The sequence below is a fragment of the Daphnia carinata genome, chromosome 4 (genome assembly GCF_022539665.2).
Source record: "Daphnia carinata strain CSIRO-1 chromosome 4, CSIRO_AGI_Dcar_HiC_V3, whole genome shotgun sequence".
NCBI lineage: Eukaryota > Metazoa > Arthropoda > Branchiopoda > Diplostraca > Daphniidae > Daphnia > Daphnia carinata.
Window position 1 is genome coordinate 3,203,959 of NC_081334.1, and position 15,416 is coordinate 3,219,374.

At 40.3% G+C, this 15,416-nt stretch overlaps 5 protein-coding genes across 6 annotated transcripts; 2 read left to right on the top strand and 3 right to left on the bottom strand.

Annotated features, from left to right (window-relative positions):
* Positions 1–90: 90 nt before the first annotated feature.
* On the bottom strand, positions 91–1,625 carry LOC130694930 (ninjurin-A-like). The gene is made up of 4 exons (XM_057518061.2): positions 840–1,625; positions 676–769; positions 488–612; positions 91–399 (listed from the first exon to the last, which is right to left on the bottom strand). Exons 1-4 carry the CDS (start codon positions 1,269–1,271, stop codon positions 136–138), a joined length of 915 nt encoding a protein of 304 aa, XP_057374044.1. The 5' UTR covers positions 1,272–1,625; the 3' UTR covers positions 91–135.
* Positions 1,626–1,995: 370 nt separating this feature from the next.
* LOC130695173 (ionotropic receptor 93a-like) lies at positions 1,996–3,985 on the bottom strand. The gene is made up of 9 exons (XM_057518299.2): positions 3,869–3,985; positions 3,660–3,778; positions 3,508–3,595; positions 3,260–3,418; positions 3,042–3,204; positions 2,768–2,985; positions 2,576–2,707; positions 2,362–2,510; positions 1,996–2,298 (listed from the first exon to the last, which is right to left on the bottom strand). The coding sequence occupies exons 1-9, from the start codon at positions 3,878–3,880 to the stop codon at positions 2,001–2,003; spliced, it is 1,338 nt and encodes a 445-aa protein (XP_057374282.2). The 5' UTR covers positions 3,881–3,985; the 3' UTR covers positions 1,996–2,000.
* LOC130694922 (glutamate receptor ionotropic, delta-2-like) lies at positions 2,608–7,284 on the top strand. 2 transcript variants are annotated; one of them, XM_057518049.2, is made up of 12 exons: positions 2,608–2,747; positions 2,869–3,072; positions 5,039–5,109; positions 5,178–5,284; positions 5,369–5,456; positions 5,523–5,681; positions 5,751–5,943; positions 6,011–6,109; positions 6,177–6,301; positions 6,414–6,536; positions 6,604–6,755; positions 6,836–7,283. In XM_057518049.2, exons 5-12 carry the CDS (start codon positions 5,442–5,444, stop codon positions 7,077–7,079), a joined length of 1,110 nt encoding a protein of 369 aa, XP_057374032.1. In that variant the 5' UTR covers positions 2,608–2,747; positions 2,869–3,072; positions 5,039–5,109; positions 5,178–5,284; positions 5,369–5,441; the 3' UTR covers positions 7,080–7,283. The 2 variants fall into 2 exon arrangements, with proteins under 2 accessions (XP_057374032.1, XP_057374033.1); XM_057518050.2 differs by lacking the exon at positions 2,608–2,747 and having other exon boundaries at positions 3,027–3,072; positions 6,836–7,284.
* Positions 7,285–7,437: 153 nt separating this feature from the next.
* On the bottom strand, positions 7,438–8,561 carry LOC130694943 (ninjurin-1-like). The gene is made up of 3 exons (XM_057518083.2): positions 8,050–8,561; positions 7,840–7,964; positions 7,438–7,746 (listed from the first exon to the last, which is right to left on the bottom strand). The coding sequence occupies exons 1-3, from the start codon at positions 8,273–8,275 to the stop codon at positions 7,513–7,515; spliced, it is 585 nt and encodes a 194-aa protein (XP_057374066.1). The 5' UTR covers positions 8,276–8,561; the 3' UTR covers positions 7,438–7,512.
* Positions 8,562–9,050: 489 nt separating this feature from the next.
* Positions 9,051–12,419, top strand: LOC130694898 (mitotic spindle assembly checkpoint protein MAD1-like). The gene is made up of 11 exons (XM_057518011.2): positions 9,051–9,209; positions 9,277–9,732; positions 9,789–10,205; positions 10,271–10,420; positions 10,486–10,661; positions 10,746–10,921; positions 10,985–11,205; positions 11,267–11,477; positions 11,535–11,725; positions 11,791–11,987; positions 12,066–12,419. The coding sequence occupies exons 1-10, from the start codon at positions 9,150–9,152 to the stop codon at positions 11,974–11,976; spliced, it is 2,244 nt and encodes a 747-aa protein (XP_057373994.1). The 5' UTR covers positions 9,051–9,149; the 3' UTR covers positions 11,977–11,987; positions 12,066–12,419.
* The last annotated feature ends 2,997 nt before the right edge of the window (positions 12,420–15,416 follow it).

Consider the following 15,416-nt stretch of genomic DNA (forward strand, 5'->3'; position numbering starts at 1 on the left):
TAAAAATTGTAGGTATTCCTTTGAATACTCGGAATTATTCCAGAAGGTTAACTTTCTCCAATTTAAATTTTATTTGCATTGCTAACAGAATTGAGTTTTAAAACAAGTTCCTAAATTTTAAATTTTGGTACCTAATTAAGGGCGAACGTGAGATGAATTGGCGACATTTGCAGATATGAGAAGTGGCTCGGAAGATGCGTCACCAGTGGTTGCTTGCTTCCAGCGAAGAAAAGTCGTTCGTTCGTCATCTACCCCGAAAGTAGCAATGAAAATATTGACGATTGTGATGGCGAAAATGAAGATGACGACGACATCGTTCATGATTTGTGTCACGTTTTTGTTCTCCTTCTTCTTATAGTCGTAGCGGCTGATGAAGATGAGCAACACACCCGCAATTATCTACAATCAATCAACGCCCAAATCAGAAATGACAGTTTTCTACGGTTAAGCAGCTCGCTGACATGGCCTGGCCCAGGGTCAACTTTACCTGGAGAGCTATGCTGATTGAAATGAGCACGATGTTCACGTGATGGTAGATGTCCCAATAGGGGGATCGCATGACGTACCGTAACTGACTGGCATTGGCCGTCAACAGCGCGATATCCATCATACCTTGTCGATTCAAGAAAACTCCAATATGTTTACGGTACTACGAGATTTTATGGTTAGTTTTACCTTGAGCGATGTTCTTTTTGGTAGTGTAATTGATGCCATTATTGACAGAGGGATCAGGACGATCGTGTGGATACATTGGACCCCCTGGTTTCCACTTCAATTTAGTAATGCCAATGAAAATCAATATCTAGTTAATATTCAAATCATTTTTCTTATTTTCTTACTGGATTTTCTGGACGTCCTCTAGGTCTGGGTTCCGGTCGTGGATGTTCCCCTCTTCCACCGCCTATTTCGGGTCCCTCTACGTCAACGTCTCCTGGTTCGGTCGCATCTGGACCGGCTGGACGTGGTCTGGGTTCTGATCGCGGATGTTCCCCTCTTCCGCCTCCTATCTCCGGTTCCTCTACGTCAACTTCTCCTGGCTCGGTCGCATTCGGACCGGCTGGATGTGGTCTAGGACCGGTAGGACCTGCACCATTGCCGTCGTCAAGCAAACCATCGTCCACTCCTACGTTTTCACGAGGATTATTCGGTGCTGCAGCAACAACTGGAACGTCAATTGCTTCATCAACAGGTTCGGCAGTTTTATCTATGATCTCATCCAGCGGAATAATTTCTATAGGATTGTTAGAAGGATTTCTTTCGTTACTAGCCATTTTTTTGTGTGTGTGGAAGGGATGGTTAGTCTTTTTTCAAACAAATAATTCAGCGTTTAGAAACCCGGAAATCACAGTCGTACGAGCCTCTGGATTGCGTCACGATCTAGCCACACCCGCTTTTACGTGATTTAACGACATAACGATCACACTTGATTGCACTTGAAACTGCAAAAGGAATTTGTAGATTTCATTCAAATATCACTTGTAAGAATTTCCTGAACTAGTGTTCACAAACTTGGAGGACTACTGCAGTTCACGTTCATTAACGTTAAATGACCTCGCCAGCTTTGCAGTCACGCTGCACGCCGAAATCGACACTGAGACGGGACCCGAAGCTTTTCCCCTCTCTATATGTCTGCCACTGTGTGCTCGACCTTGACAATCTGTTTTTCTGGCAGGGCAAATAACTCTCTTATTTTCTTTTTTCCGCTCATCCTGTTATTGTTTAAAAGTCGGCCGCGGGCAACTTCGACAAAAACGTGTAAAACCTTTCCTTCTTTTTCTATTTAACATCATTATTTCGTCATCATCACTAGCCCATAAATTCTTTATTCCCTCAAATATTTTGAAAGCAAAATTTTTATTCTTCACCTCCATAATTCAAAAAGCTTTGTTATTTAATGTTTTTAACTTTTAATTATTTGTTCAGTGCATCACAATTACGCAAACGTTTATTTTTCCACCACAATTGAAAGTTTACTTTGTTTACTAATTCCACCTTCAATTTCACCAGAATACAAATTCATCCGGTCCGTAGCTGGCCGCAGGTGGTTTCTCTGGTTTGGCAGAGGCGAGACGATTGTGAAGCCGACGGCGAGTTTCGTGTAAACGCTCTACCACGAAAACTAGGAAAGAAACAGCGTAACCGGTCAGAAGGACAACGAAAGCTCCGGTCAAATTCTTGAGTGACAGTCGCGGTTGTTCTCGTCGTTTTCGTGCTGTTCTACTCAAGCAACGGTGAGGCATCACTTGGTAAGTTTGAACCCAATGATCAATTAGTCCGAATCCATTCATATCAATGATTCTGCTTGTATGAGAAATCAAAGAAATCGGCCCATTTTTAAATAATAGTATAGAATTAACTTACCCTTTACTAATCGTGTCGGTGTAGGGACTGTGTTTAGCCAGAGCGAAGGATATGATGAAGTTCATGAAACCTTCTTTGGAAACTTGCAAACGACATTGTCCTGTTTTTTGAAAATCGTCGAACATGACGTCCAACAGGTACTCAATTGACTAATATGTTTAAATAATTAGCATTTTCAAGGGAGTTAAATAATTTAAACAAAATTCGAACTAACTTTAGAAAACGCATGTGATCCACCTGACAGAACACGTTCGATGCATTGAGCTTGCGAAGAACAACGAGATGCGGGATAGCTGTTGATTCCGTCTCGTAAACGTCTAAAGATGCCATCCTCATCCGTCGAGCCCTAGTTAACACAAGAATTTAATTTATCACGAATATTTAAGGTAAATGCGAATGTTATTACAGTTATGACGACATCCATTCCCATGTTTTTCTCGACAAGGAAATGGATGCTCGGGTTATTAACAATATCCAAAACGGAATTGATCAGTGGACTATCGTTAGGTGCGATGACGTAAGTGATCAACGTGGAATTATACGCCTGGCTGAGAACGAAAGCTGCTAGACACCAAATGGCTGCTACAACTCGGATGGCTCTTCTCTGTGATATGACTGGACCTCCTTTTCGCCAACGTCATGAGATTATGCATATCTAAAAATGCGGATTCACGTCTTACCTTGGGAGAGAAGCAAGCCGAACACGTAAAGGTAAGGGATTGGTTTTTGAGACACTCTAGCGACTAGTCCATCAGGTGTGCTGGGCACAGGTGGTAGGTAATGTTTAATAAGTTGAAATGTCGCAATCACGATCGCAAGCGAAACCACCAACCAGATCCATACCTTTAATTTAACGTGGGATTACATCTGACCGGATTTCACATCTATTAGCTCTTACCTGTAACTGAAATGGTTTCAGGACTGCTGTAAAGTTTAGACGGGCATCCGGAACAGGAATTAGAAATCTGGCAGGTCCCTGATACCAAGGATAAGGCATGTCGAGCAGCCGATAGCGTCCGCTTGTCATAAACAGGTCTCTGACGACCATATCACAAGTCTATTTGAAAAGAACAGGGACACAGTTAAAGTTAACTATAACAGCTCAAACTGTAAAGCACGTAAGAAATTTAAGATTTTCACACACACCCCGTCGAGCAAGTAATTCATCGAACCCTTGTTATTTCTGCTGATGGGTAATTCTAGCGTCGTTTCATTTGTCGTCAATATTGCATAACTGCGGATTGTAAAGAATTTGATTTTTAGTTCGTTAAAGTTTATCGTGTCATAACAGATGGTACGTGAAATTATTGCGAAGCGCCAGCCAGTTGATGATATCAATTTGCATCCGCGCCGTCCGCGGCATGTACTCTTTAAGTTTAGCCGAATCGTTGAACCGGTACTGAACTAAAGCCGACATCTGTTCTTAGCAATGAGCACACACGTGCCACAAAATTAAAGAAAATTTGGGAATTAAAATGCGCAACTCGAATAATGGGCGAATACGTACAGGAATAATCATCAGAAGTTTGCCATTGAGCGGGTTTGCGTTTTTCGATGATGCGTGGCAGATGTTTGAAAATAAAACTAAAAGAATTTGGGCAAAAATAAAGCAAAACTGATCCAGGCGGAAGCAGAAAGACATGTTACTGTAAAGGCAATATCGAAATTTGACAAAGGGAACGTAGGTTGATTTTATAGGGTAGGACGTAGCCAATATGTGCATAACATATTCATCTGAGATGCGCATTCGACGTATTTCAATGTCGTTTTTGAAACTACATCGCCCCTCAAATTATCTGACTGACGATAGTAATAATATAGGGCCAATGTTTAATAGATGAGAGCAGGATGGTAATTCAGTGCTCTTTAAATCTGGCCGTCCTTAAAAATTTCATCCCACTTACAAATCGTTTTTTTTTTGTTTGTTTCGTGCGTAATCCCCCCCTGCTATTCATCCTACATTACTTATGCGTGATTATTTAATGTCGTAAAACAATTGCTTTCTAATCCTTTTACTGGAAGCTGTACTGCTTTTGGCATTGAAACATCGTATATGTGATGTCGTGGAACTCAAATTTAGCAGCTTTAATACTGTAATTGCAAGTTCGGTTGACATGGGGAACGGATAGAACAACAAACAGAAAAATTTGTCACCGATGCCGAAAAATAGCTTGTAATCGTTGTCGGGTATTGCGTGATAACATCTAGAGCTCCGGTTACAAGAACATGGAGGGGAATTTTCAGCAGCAATTATTTTCGACCTTTAATGGAGGTAAATTACTGCTGGGACGGGACCCATTTATCACAATTGTTTTTGACGGATGCACTATTCGGTTGCGTGATGGAGTGTGCACGTTTGTACTGTTATCGACTTTGTGTATTTGATCAAAACTTTATAAAAAGACATGGGGGCTCGGGATTTTCCACCACAAGGTTTTGTTCCCTTATCCAGGCATCTGAGAATGAAAACTGGGGTCATTAAAATGACTAGGTTTGGAGGACGTTATCGGCTATTTTTCAACTTGTCCGTCATTCTTTCTAATCTATCGTTAATACCAGGTATCATTTTTGAGCTAATTCCAATCTGAACGTTGATATTTTTAAGAGAACAGCATGACATGTTTTGGGGCCAAACAAAATTCTAAAATCGTTTCCATGTTCCTTCTATGTATTTTAGGATCCGCTGCTGCCCTGGAATTCGAGAAGCAAATAGTTTGGGGCAAACATTTCATCATTGGGACTGTCGAGGTATTATTTCTCATAGAATCGATAAAACAGGCAGTGATGATTCTTTATTGGCACTGTCCGTGAAAAAGATTCCACCCTATATCATTTTTAAACGGAGCAATAACGGAACGTTACAACAAGTCGATGGATTCGTCCATCAAATCTTACAGCTTTTAGCGAAAAAATTCGAATTTACGTGAGTAATTTATATGATTTCATAGTTTTTACTCATTTTAGAGTCCATGATGCGAGTTGGAGTTACAAAAATGGATGCATTTAGGTTTGAATACGTTGAGGCCCCAAATGGCACTACTGGTTCCTGTGTTAACAATACCTGCAACGGCTTGATCGGCATGCTTGTTCGAGGCGTAATGGCATCTACGTTGTCTGTTTCTTTCACTTGTAAATTAAACGATTTTCATTTTTCGTCCTAGGAAATTGATATGATAGCCACAGGCTTAGGCATGACCTTGTCTCGCTTTCAAGTGATTGACTACACCTTCCCGTTTGAGAGCGACCCTATCACTCTACTTATTCCTTACCCGAAAAAAGATAGCACGTTAAAGAGCATTCGCAAGCCGTTCACTACCGAGGTATTCTATTGATCTAAATTCATCTCTGATTGTCCTCGTTGAATTGTTTGATTATTGTTTCCATTACAGGTATGGATCTTGCTTATACTAAGTATGGGGATTTATGCTTACCTCATGTCCTGGGCCGGATATCTGAGAGCGCGTTGGTTCCATCGTTCGTATTCTGGGACAACAGAAAACTTAGACAGCAGGCGTGAAATTGCACGACAGCCCGGCAGGTTTGCGGATAACATAATGTTTCTGCTGAGCGTCTTAGTCAACCGTAAGTTTCTTTCAAAATATCAGAAACACCTAAGCTCCCTTTACTCTGGTTTTTACCTGCAAAATAGCTGGAAATGTAGTGCCTCTAGGATTCGGCGAAGCTTTTCGAATTTTGGTTGCGGTGTGGTGTCTCATTGCCGTCGTCATTACTAACTCGTACAATACCAGTAACGTTAAACAAAATCATTTATGACCATAAGCAATCCGTAAATGCCCTCGATATACTTTTTGCAGGTATTAAATCGTTCTTAACGTTGCCAAGATACAGACCTGTCATAAGATCATTGCAAGATCTCATTGAGAATTCGAAATACTCTTTCGTTGCCAAAAAGCACAGCAGCGTTTGGTCCAACATGATCGTATGAACAAAGCCTTTTTTTTATAGTTATATTCTTCTAAGCTCTGAATCTGAGAAATGTTGGTTGTTACTTAGTTTACAGTTTCTAATTAACGGGAAATTGAATTGCATAGGAAGCAAAGTCCGGTCCGTTTGCCAAGATTGGCAATAAATTACGCCAACATCCGGAGAATTCGTTAGACATGCTAGACGACAGCAAAGATTTCGTGGTCTATCACAAAAAGGTCCTAGCCCAGGTTTGTTTACAATAAAGATATTTGATTAATCGTTTCTTCCCAATCCTTAATCGTATTCATATTCTAGTTTCATTCGTCAAATCTGTTCATGATCCGGGAAGATATGAAATCTAGTGGGAAATGCCGGCTGTACACTGCGGAAGAGCCTTTTGACGAACTACACATCAGTTTTGGACTTCCCAAGAATAGCCACATTAAGAACCACCTCCTCAGCCACGAGTAAGTAATAAGAATTTTATTTATTTGATTTGTATTCTTGGCATTTGTTGTGAAATTATGTAAAATGTGTTGAAACAAAGGCTCATGTGGCTGAAGCAATCGGGAATGTTGGCATATTGGAAAAATACCTACTGGCCCCGAACTAACCGTTGTTCGGCCCCCATTTCGACGAAACCGGCATCAGACACTGAAAGGTTGACGTTGAATTATCTGGCCGGTCCCTTTTTGCTACTATGTGCCGGTATCATTGTGTCTCTAGTTAGTTTTGCAGCCGAATTAATTAGGAATTATTGCCGAACTAAGCGTTCTTCAATCTGCAAGTGAATAGTCGTAGCCGAACGCCTGTTGTGGTTGAACGACTTAGTCATAAAGTAGCTTACGATACAGATACGTAAAGACCTATGTTATCACAAATAGTCGTGTTAGGTAGTAAAATCTTAAGAGAAGCTTTTACGAATATTGCCGAATGGGAAAACGGTAAACGAAATAATTGCATCTTTTTCTGAATACACGTAACTCTGTGGGAAATGATCCTTATGTTGGGCAACTATCTGACACCCATAAGAGTTGGAAAACCTTATCCGTCTGAGTGGTATCCAATATCGCGATTGGTCTCATTTTGGTTCGGACTTGTGAAAACACTTCTAAAGATCTTTATTTTTTAAATTGCACTTTAGTTGACAAATTGTATCTTCTAATAAGACTAGGCTATCGAGGACTTCGTTGTCATTTTGTTGCTCAGGCTGGAGAAGAAGGCTCAGACTCCAGTAGGTGAATGTGGCTCAGAAGGAATGTCGGTGGCAGTTTGCTTCCATCGAAGAAATGTCGTGCGTTCATCATCAATCCCGAAGGTAGCAATGAAAATGTTGACAAACGTGATGGCAAAGATTAAAATGACAACAAGGTCGTTCATGATTCGGGTTCCTTCACGAACATCTTTGCGTTTGTAGTCTTTTCGGCTGACGCAGACAAGTAGTATACCTGCAATAATCTGTAATTCAGACAAACAAGTCAACATGCTAATGGCTTTTTGTAGTCAATGCAGCCAAGAGTCAGACCATTGAACATGGTAAGTAACAAGTACCTGAAGAGCAATGCTGATGGAAATTAATGTAATGTTCATCTTGTGGTAAAAATCCCAATAAGGAGATCGCATTACGTATCTCAGTTGACTGGCATTGGCCGTCAATAGAGCAATGTCCATCATACCTTGTCATGCGAAAAGTCTTAACTCTGATTGAAATTTTGATATTCATGAACGTTAAAACAGCACAGATTTACACAGAATCCTCACCTTGGGAAAAGTTCTTTTTAGCGGTGTAGCTTATATTTCTATTGTTGTTTAAACCATCTTCCACCCCACTGATGTCATTGACGTTTCTCGCTGGAGTAGCAACGATTAGTTCGTTAACTCGTTCATCTTCGGATGTCAGCGGTTTCAACTCTTCGAGCGGAATAACTATTCCTGCAGGCCGACGATTGAAGTCTTGGTCTCCTCTGCTCCTTTCATTGTTAGCCATGTCTCTTACGGTGTTGCTTGGATTTACAACAGTAATTTTATTTTACAAAAATAATTTAATAATGCAATTTTCTCCAAACCCGGAAATGTACAGTGTCGGATCTAACGAAACGTGTCACAAATAACAATCAAACCACACTAGCGGTTTTCACTTTGTCAGTTTTCGCAATCCAGAGATTTCAAATTTAATCGATTTCTTAATGAGGACCTCACTGACAACTTGATTGGTAAATGCACGCCTTGAAATTATTGCAGAAAAGTAGACTAGCTTCTTTTTAACTTGCGGTGTTTTAGTGCTTGAATTCAGGTTTAAAAGATAAAAACTCCATCGGCATTTCGCCAGGGTGCACTCTGAAATCAGAACTGACATGGCACACCGATTTTTTTCTACATTTCTGCGGCAGCCAACGTGCCCAACCTTGACAGGCCAGTCACGCTGGATGAAGACATGAAAAGTTTAAGTAATGAGAATACGTGTATGCCATTTTTTGTAGATGTCCGTCTTGCTCGTCCTTCTTCATGCAGGCCCAAAGATGGAAAAAAGGATTGTTTCCTGAGAAAGAACTAAAACACGTGTAACGAAAGTAAGTAAATACATAGCATTCTCATGCATTCTTTAACTTTTCTTGCCTTCACTTCCAACGTGCTTTCCCTCTTCCGCAAATTCCCATGCACAAATTTGGCTAAGAGGTTTCCTCAGTTTCCAAACTCCGCTTCCCGCTAAATAGCGATTCCACGTTTCATTTTACTGGAGGTAGACGAATCTAAGTTTGAACACAAGTTTATAGGCTTAGGTAGTGGTGCCAACGATTACTGGTAAAATTTCATTGATTAAAGACTTGTATTTTAGAAAAGACATCTTTAAGCTAGTGTAAATGGCAAGCTCGTCTCGAAGTGTACCTGATGATTTAGATTCGACGGTCCTCAGACATCAGGTCAAGTGTTTTTATGCATGCACAATTCGTTAAATTCAAGCCTTTTTCACGAAATTTTCTCGTCTAGGTTCAAAGATATTTTAATGAATTGAGCCAAGAAGGACCTCTTAATATGGAGTTTTTAAGTATGAAGAGGAAACCAGCCAGCAGTGCCGTCACCACAGCTATGCGGACCTCTACGTTGGATTCCTTCCTCCCTAAGAAAATGTGCTTTGATTCTAGTGTTGCAGAAGAAAATTCTTTCAGAGCTGATTCTTCTTCATACGTGAGAAAAAATGTAGCTGATTCATACAGTCAATCATTTAGCAAGTCAGCAAAAGTAGACATCACAGCTCAGTACGAACAAAAACTTTCGGAGAAGCAGGCAAAAATTCTTGAATTGCAACAGAAAATTATTCAGGCTGAAATGAAATTTAGCACTTTACTGACAACAAAAGGTCAACTTGATCATGATCTATCAAACCTAAAAGATACTTGTAGCACAAAAATCAAGCACTATGAAGACAAAATTGAAAACCTCCAGGTAAGCCGACTGCATCTGGTCATATTTTAAACAACTCATAAAATCGTTCACTTTAGATTGAAATCAGGCAACTCCATCTGAAAAATGACCGCCTTTCTAAAGAAAACATACTTATGAAAGAAGCAATGGACCAACTCAAGTTAGCATGTGCTGAAGAAAAGATATCTTGTAGCAAAGAACTATCTAGAGTAGAACAGAAAATGATTGACATGCAACTAGAATGTGAAGATAAAATCCATGAATTAGAACAAAACCTAGAAAAAGCCCTATGGGAGGCAAATAAACATCAAATGGAGGCTGAGGAGGCAAAAAATCAATTGAAACTGAAAGAAAGAGTGGCCAGCCCGCCATCCGATCACACAACAGTTATTGAACAGCAGAGACAAGTAATACTTGAAATGGAAAACGCGTTGTTTGCCCAAAGAGCATCTTTCTCGCAGTCACAAGAAGCAAAGCTTGCAAGAATACCTCAGGTACTTCATTAGATCCATATAGGGTGTCCTTTGTTCGAATGCTATGTATTTCTACCTTATTTCAGTTAGAAAAAGAGCTTGCACATTTACATGCTACCAATCAACTATATCGGGAAACGGCTGCAAATGAATTGCTGCTAAAGGAGCAAATATCGGCTCTGCAAGAAAGTGTCCAAAGGTACAAGGACCAATGTCAAGCCATTCCTGATTTACAGGTAATTCTTCCATAACTTTTTTATTACATTATACTTGTTCCTAGAACTTTACGAGCTATGTATAGGGAGAATTGAAGAAATTAGCCTCTCACCTCCGAGAATGGGAATCCATGGCAGAGCGCTTATTTGATGCAAACAGTCTCGCACAAGTTCAATCTCAGGTGGAAACTATGCGGAGAAGAGAGCTCAAACTGGTTGATGATATTGGTAATCTACAAGTAGAGCTAAACTCGTTGAATAGGTATGTTGTAACACAGTTGCCTCCATGGATCAATATTTTTAGAAGCAATACTTGAATATATTTTTTTAATGTTTTATAATTTAGGACAAATTTAACCTTACGGGACAAAATTGAAGCCCTCAATGATGTCTCAAAAACAAAATTAGATCTCGAAGACCGCGTGAGGAAACTCGAAAGGAAATTAAGCGTGGTTCAAAAAGATCGTGATCATTACCGAACGATTAACGAAATGTATGAAAATGAGATGACACGAGTTGGAGGTATATCATTAGCTAACACAAGTCAAATCGCCTTTGCCATTATCAAACTATTTTTATATTAAGGCCAAGCAACAGTTTCAATGGAGACCAAGCAAATCAATGAGTTGGAACGGCTTTTGGAGGAATATCGCGGATTAGTCTCAATAGTCGATATCACGCCGAAGGTTAACCAAGAGATTGTCACCAAATTGAACCAGGAAAAAGAACAATTGACGAAGGAAGTTGCTGAATTGAACCAGACAATTAAACATTTAAAGGCTGAATTAGAGGTCGCCGAGTCGAAGGTACCAAATGCGTATGTTGTACCGATGCCAATCTTTCAAGGTTCTGTTCTCAATTAATTAGGGGATAGCTTCCGACATCCGAGTCCTCCACTTCACCAACAATCCGCTGGATAATGTTCGGCGCAAAACATTAGAACAGCTTTCTCAGTTAGAAAAAGAGAACGAATCACTACGAGAGAGGGTTCGCTTGATGGAAGCAGGTCAAACCCAAAATCTTACTCTTTTGGTTGGAGATCACTTTGAACAAGGATGTACTCCCGAACGTCTCAGAGGTAATCATTGTAGCTTTCAACTAGGTTCTAAATATCTACATAACTTCTTAAAAACAGATCTAGAAGAGAAACTTAAATCTAGCGAACTAAAGAATCAACGAGTGGAAGAAGTGTTCCGAAAATACTGCTCTGAATTCCGCCGAGGAATATTTGAACTTTTCGGTTATCAGGTGGATAATGACGAATGCGGCAATTTTAAACTCACATCTGTGTTTTCCGAGTCAAGTGCGGATTATCTCTCTTTTAAAGTAATTTCGCCACTACAATTTTTAATTTTTAAAAATTCCTATTTCTTTGCTTTATTCCTTATTAGTACGTTGGCGACGGCCTGATGGTTATGGATAGTCCATATCTTCATACCATTGATGATTTAGTTCAGCTTCACATCAATAACCAAAAGTCCATCCCCGTCTTCTTGTCTGCCCTCACAGTTGAGCTTTACTCTCGTCAGTCTATCAACTCATCTGCCTATCCATCAGTCTTGGTTACTCCAAGCTGAACTTAAAATGGGTAAAAATATATTTTTTAAAAAGGTTGTAAATGTGAAATAAATTGATTTTCCTTATAAATTAATTTCACGTCCTGCAGCTGGATCAACGCGTCGAAGATCGTCGTCGGAAGAGCAGTGACATCAGCTACGAATCTTCTCCATCCTATGACGACAGTCAGCCATTGATTCCCCTCCAGCAACATCAGCAGCGGTAAGGAGAATTTCTCATTTTTCTTTCATTTTCTATGGGGAAAAAAAAACAAAAAAAAAACAAAAAAAAAGCCATTTTTTATAGTTCTGTTGTCGTGCAACGTGACTGTGTATGTTGCGATGCACGCTTATCGGCTTAGATAAAAATGGCGTATTTTTCCATGTATTGTTCCTTTTTGTAAAAAATTCAAAAATTCCTGTCTTCGTTTTTTGCGTTTGACAAATACACAACGTTGTCTGAACTCTATTTTGTCCTGCGGCAATTGTTTATTTCGACGCTAAATGCGTCATTGCTACCACAGGCAACTGACAGGTCGGGAAAACGAATAGGGAAAAAAAACGAAGTAGTTTTTGTTAAAAGAACACCTGGGAGAAAAATTATGGATTTCAATGTACAACTCTTGGGGTGATAGAAAAAGCTCCGTCAGAGAAAACAATGGGTAATCAAGTATCTTAGGTATTGGTATTCGGAAAGGCAAGTGGCCTGGGTCTTGGCTTCGATGTTTTGAGCCAGTGAATGGCCCAGAAATGGCACCAGTTTAACATAAAACATGGATTAGGTACTTCTTGGTTTTTTGTCTATCGAAAAAGTATTTTTAATGCTATTATTTTGCATTCACAGAATTTTAGCTGGGGATCAAGTCAAGTCTGCAAGTGTTACAGAATGGAAGAGTGAGCCTAAAGTTGGAAAAACACTGAAAGGGCATTACCATTTAGGTATGAGGTAAAGTAATAGAGTATGCAAATTGTCTAATGAGAAGTACCATCTTGTGTGAATGAATCCTGTGTAACAGCAATCCTTTATAGTTCTATCACAGCTAGAAGCCTCAAATAATTCTGCTTCTCTTGCTAAGGAACAACATGTCCTTTACGTTCAGAGTGTTGGTGAAGCTGGGTACTTAAATGGCCCTAAAGATGTTTCACTTCGCTGGCATTGCAGCGATGAACATCATACATGGACTCTTTAGGTATGAAAGGAATTTTCTTAAAAAATTTTGAATTTATGACAAAGCATTTCTCCTCCTTTTTGCCAACCATGTCTAATCTACAAAAAAAAATTTATCCAATAGGAAAGGATTTTCAGCATACTGGGAATACAACTATCAACAATGCAACATTCTACGGGTGCTATTTTATCATTCAAGAGCTTTATACAATGATTTTCATCTGCAATTTGTATGGCCTTTCCCAAGCTTCTGTCAGAAGTTGAATCTATGAGTCATTTAAGTCACATGAACAACAATTGAGATGCTTAATGGTGTTGTTTTTCTTTTCTCAGTGTAGGTTAATAGTAACATTGGATCTGAAAAAATTCTTGGTTGGGGCAAGGCACTGAAAAAATTGTAATGATTGGATGGATGACGTGACATTTCCATACTTCATTCGGATTCCCGAGACGGTATTTTATATTTAAAAAATTGAAGTGCATATCTGGGCTCCCTTCCTTTCCGTAGCCCCGTTTCCCCTTGACTCGTAATAAGCCCGTAGGGGGTCATGCCCCTACTGTACGGTATATATAAAAATAACATATACCGAGGTTTGGAGGGCTCTGGCCGGAAAGGGGACGTGGGGGTCCGCTTAGTCCGATGATGTGTTCACGGAGGGCGACGTGGCTACCCACAAATCCGAACTAAAGGTTAATCGCTCCAGTAAAAATGTTCCAAATCTTCGGCTCTTCTTCCGGCTTCTCTTAGCCAATCACCGGGTAATCTCCCCGGTGGGTCAACAAGGCAGTGTCTCCCCCTGCCTGGGTTGACGGCAACTTTTGAAAGGGCTATTGTGCCTTTTTAAAGTTGCAAAAATAATTTTAATGTGCAGAGAATTGTCAATAAATTTTTTTTTATAAAATATTTTTTGCAAAATTTGTTTTTTTCAGTGTCTGTGTTCACACATTACATTCATCAGCTTTGTTTTTTATTTAACTTGCTCAATTCAATTATTGTTATGGCCACCCTTGATGGTATGCATTGTTTCCATTGATTTGTCGTTTATCTAGTATTCAATTATTTTTTATTACACACCTTAAATTCTTCAACTTAGATTCAAGGAACAACGTGTAATACCGTAATATATCCTGAAGTAATTTTGTATTTGTATTTTGTTTTACTCGTATGGGAACCGATCCCCAGACATTTAGCGTGCAATGCCGATGCTCTAACATTGAGCCACGAGAGATATCTAAATGATTTAATATCGCATATCATATGTTATCGTCTAGAATGTTTATGCAGTCTTTCACAACTATATGTTTATCTTTCTATTTCTTTCTTAAGGCCTATAGCTCTGTGGTAGAGCCTTTAGCTGCGATACCTGTTACCCTGGGTTCGAAACTTAGTAGATGTATAAAAATGAAAAAGAATAGAAAAGAATAAGGAGAAATATTTCAGTTTTACTCTAAGTGTAAATGCAAGTCCGCAAACGACTAGAAAAAAGCCAACTTGACATTACATGATTCATGGCTCATTGGTAGAGCATCGGCGAGGTATGCCAAACATCCAGGGTTCGATCCCCGTGTCAGTTGATGTACAGCTAAATAATAAATACAAAAGTAAATAATGTAAAATCGTTTTTATTGTCCCTCCTTCCACCCACATGTCCACCACCATTACATACATTTGAAAATACAGTACACAACATACACAAATACACTTAAACTAACACGTTGGCTGCCACGCCACCTATCTACAATTGCTACTGTCGCTATCTTACGGATAGCGACCAAGGGGGCCGGGTGGCCCGGGCTGAAACGACGATGAGACCTTTACGGGAATGCACACCCCAGGTCTACATCGACGTCTCGTTCAAGGGATTCCCTATGGTGCATTGCCTTTTGTGGCCATTCGGCCAATCTTGGGCAGTGGCGCTGCTCCACCCCATGGCAGATAAACCATGGAGCAGAACAGCGCGGCCCGTCCCTGTCAAGCTACAAAAAAAAGGGGATCAAAGTGGGTGGGTGGCAGCCAACGTGTTAATTTGCAAAACATAATACAACATAAAACAAAACACAACCATACCACGAAGACGGGGCGACCACGAGGTGACGAAGGGGCGATAGGGGAGGCGATGACGGCGTGTCCACGAGGCAAAGGCGGGGCGACGGGCGATGCGAAGACAGGACGACGGGCGATGCGAAGTCGTAACGACGGCCGAAGCGAAGACCGGACGACGGCCGAAGCGAAGACCGGACGACGGCCGAAGCGAAGACCGGACGACGGCCGAAGCGAAGACCGGACGACGGC